We start from the raw sequence: 1,732 nt of genomic DNA on the forward strand, positions 1-1,732 counted from the left end.
CGCGCACAGCGAGCACGTCTCGAACTCGGCCGCGGGGTGGGTGGCGGCGATCACGCAGTCCAGGCTGCGGTGGCTCCACTCCTCCTCGTCCGCGACGCCCGCCAGGCTCCGCGGACACGGCGAGCTCAGGACGTGGAGCGAGCTCACGGGCGCGCGGAGCGCCAGGCAGCCGGCCGCGGGGATCGTGCAGGGGACTGCGAGGGGGCAAAGTTGGACAAGAATGGGGTTGGAAGCCCTGGGAAGATTACGGAAAACCTCCGGAAAAAACGGAAAATTTAGGAAAGAAAAAAATTGCGTAACAGGTTCCATTCCACACTGGTCAACTCAACCCGCCATTGGGAAGATGGCAGCTCTTATAAAAAGACATGTTAGAACGATTAATTATACGAATAATTCTCGATTAGGCATACAAAATGCGCCTGCAGTTAAGCAACCGACAGGGTCATCACAGTTACCACCCCACCCGCCTGAAGGACTTGAAATGCCCAGTTGATGAACCAAGTCAGTGGGCGTGCTGAAATATCGAAACAAGGGGGGGGGGCACGATTTCTTCTGGTAACGCCAGTTTCGGGGATTGTCTAAGAACTGATGACTGTGTCGACGATGACATGAGCGTGAACCTGTGGCATAGCAGCTGGCAAAAAGCTGCAAGTAAAGTGTGAGGTATAGTACTCACCAGAAGGAGAGGAGAAGGCGAGCGCCGTCGTGATGGAGAGCACTCGAAGAGAGGGGATCATCTCAGGCTGGACGTCGCGCAGCATCTGGTCCAGCGACGTGGCCGGGCCCTCGAACCACCACTGCAGCACGAGCGAGCGCAGGTTCGGTAGCCCGCGCAGCACGGCCGTCAGGCTCAGGTCGCCGGAGTCCGAAGAGCCGTCCAGCACCAGGCAGAGCCGCGTGAGGCCGCAGAGCGCGCCCGCCCCCAGGGCGCCGCCGACGGCCGCCACGTTGCAGCGGAGCACCCTGATCTCCAGGTGCCGCAGGGGGTGCGTCCACGAGCTCAAGGCCGCCGCCAGCTGAGGAGGGCAGAGACTGAGTGAGTATAGCGCGAGGCGACCGGTTCGCCAGAGCGGTACTTCAATTTTAGCAAAAATCAGTGTCCACTCTTCAAAAACAATCGGAAAAATCAATTGAAAAACAATTTTAAAGACCAGAAAAAAATAAGAAAAACACAGAAAAATTGTTGTACACTTGAATTTACAGTGAAGTACCCCTCAGATGATTCACCCCCTGCTGGTGGATCGTACTAAATCGACGAGAACAGTGAGAGCGTTACCTCAGTTTCCTCGTCAGGTCCCTCGTCTTCCGTTTCGATGATCAGGGTGAGCTTCTCCATGTACTGCATCCCCTTGAGTATCTCGGCCACCCCCGGGAAGAACCATACCTTGACCTCGCGCAGCCGCCGACTGCAATCAAAAGACAAGGGGTGCTCGAGCACAGGGGTCCTTCACTATCAAATATCAGTGTACACCCTTAGACAAAATCACGAAAAAATCATAAAAAATCATGTAAGAATCATCAAAAAAAAATAACAAAGAGTCAGAAAAATATCACAAAAAATCACAAAAAATCAAGGGAAAATCACAAAAAAATAAAGAAAAACAGAAAAATCGGTGTATGCTTCAATTTATAGTGAAGGACCCCTCGGCTCGAGCACGGGCGGTGGGGGCGCAAAAGCAAGTCACAAGTAAGTAGTAACGCTGTTGTCACACCTGTGACGGTGGGCCTCCAG

The 1,732-nt window shown here is 53.7% G+C and overlaps 1 protein-coding gene across 1 annotated transcript in view; it reads right to left on the bottom strand.

Moving 5' to 3' along the window:
* Positions 1-1,726, bottom strand: part of LOC113208728 (uncharacterized) — a 1,865-nt gene extending 139 nt beyond the window's left edge. Inside the window, exons 1-4 of the mRNA XM_052265980.1 lie at positions 1,713-1,726; positions 1,277-1,406; positions 677-1,016; positions 4-194 (exon numbers count right to left, since the gene is read on the bottom strand). Coding sequence (XP_052121940.1) covers positions 4-194; positions 677-1,016; positions 1,277-1,345 — 600 coding nt within the window. The 5' untranslated portion in view covers positions 1,346-1,406; positions 1,713-1,726. The remainder of the gene's footprint in view (positions 1-3; positions 195-676; positions 1,017-1,276; positions 1,407-1,712) is intronic.
* Between the last annotated feature and the right edge of the window lie 6 nt (positions 1,727-1,732).

The sequence above is a fragment of the Frankliniella occidentalis genome, unplaced genomic scaffold, assembly GCF_000697945.3.
Source record: "Frankliniella occidentalis isolate FOCC.00 unplaced genomic scaffold, Focc_3.1 Scaffold33, whole genome shotgun sequence".
In the NCBI taxonomy this organism is placed as follows: Eukaryota; Metazoa; Arthropoda; class Insecta; order Thysanoptera; family Thripidae; genus Frankliniella; species Frankliniella occidentalis.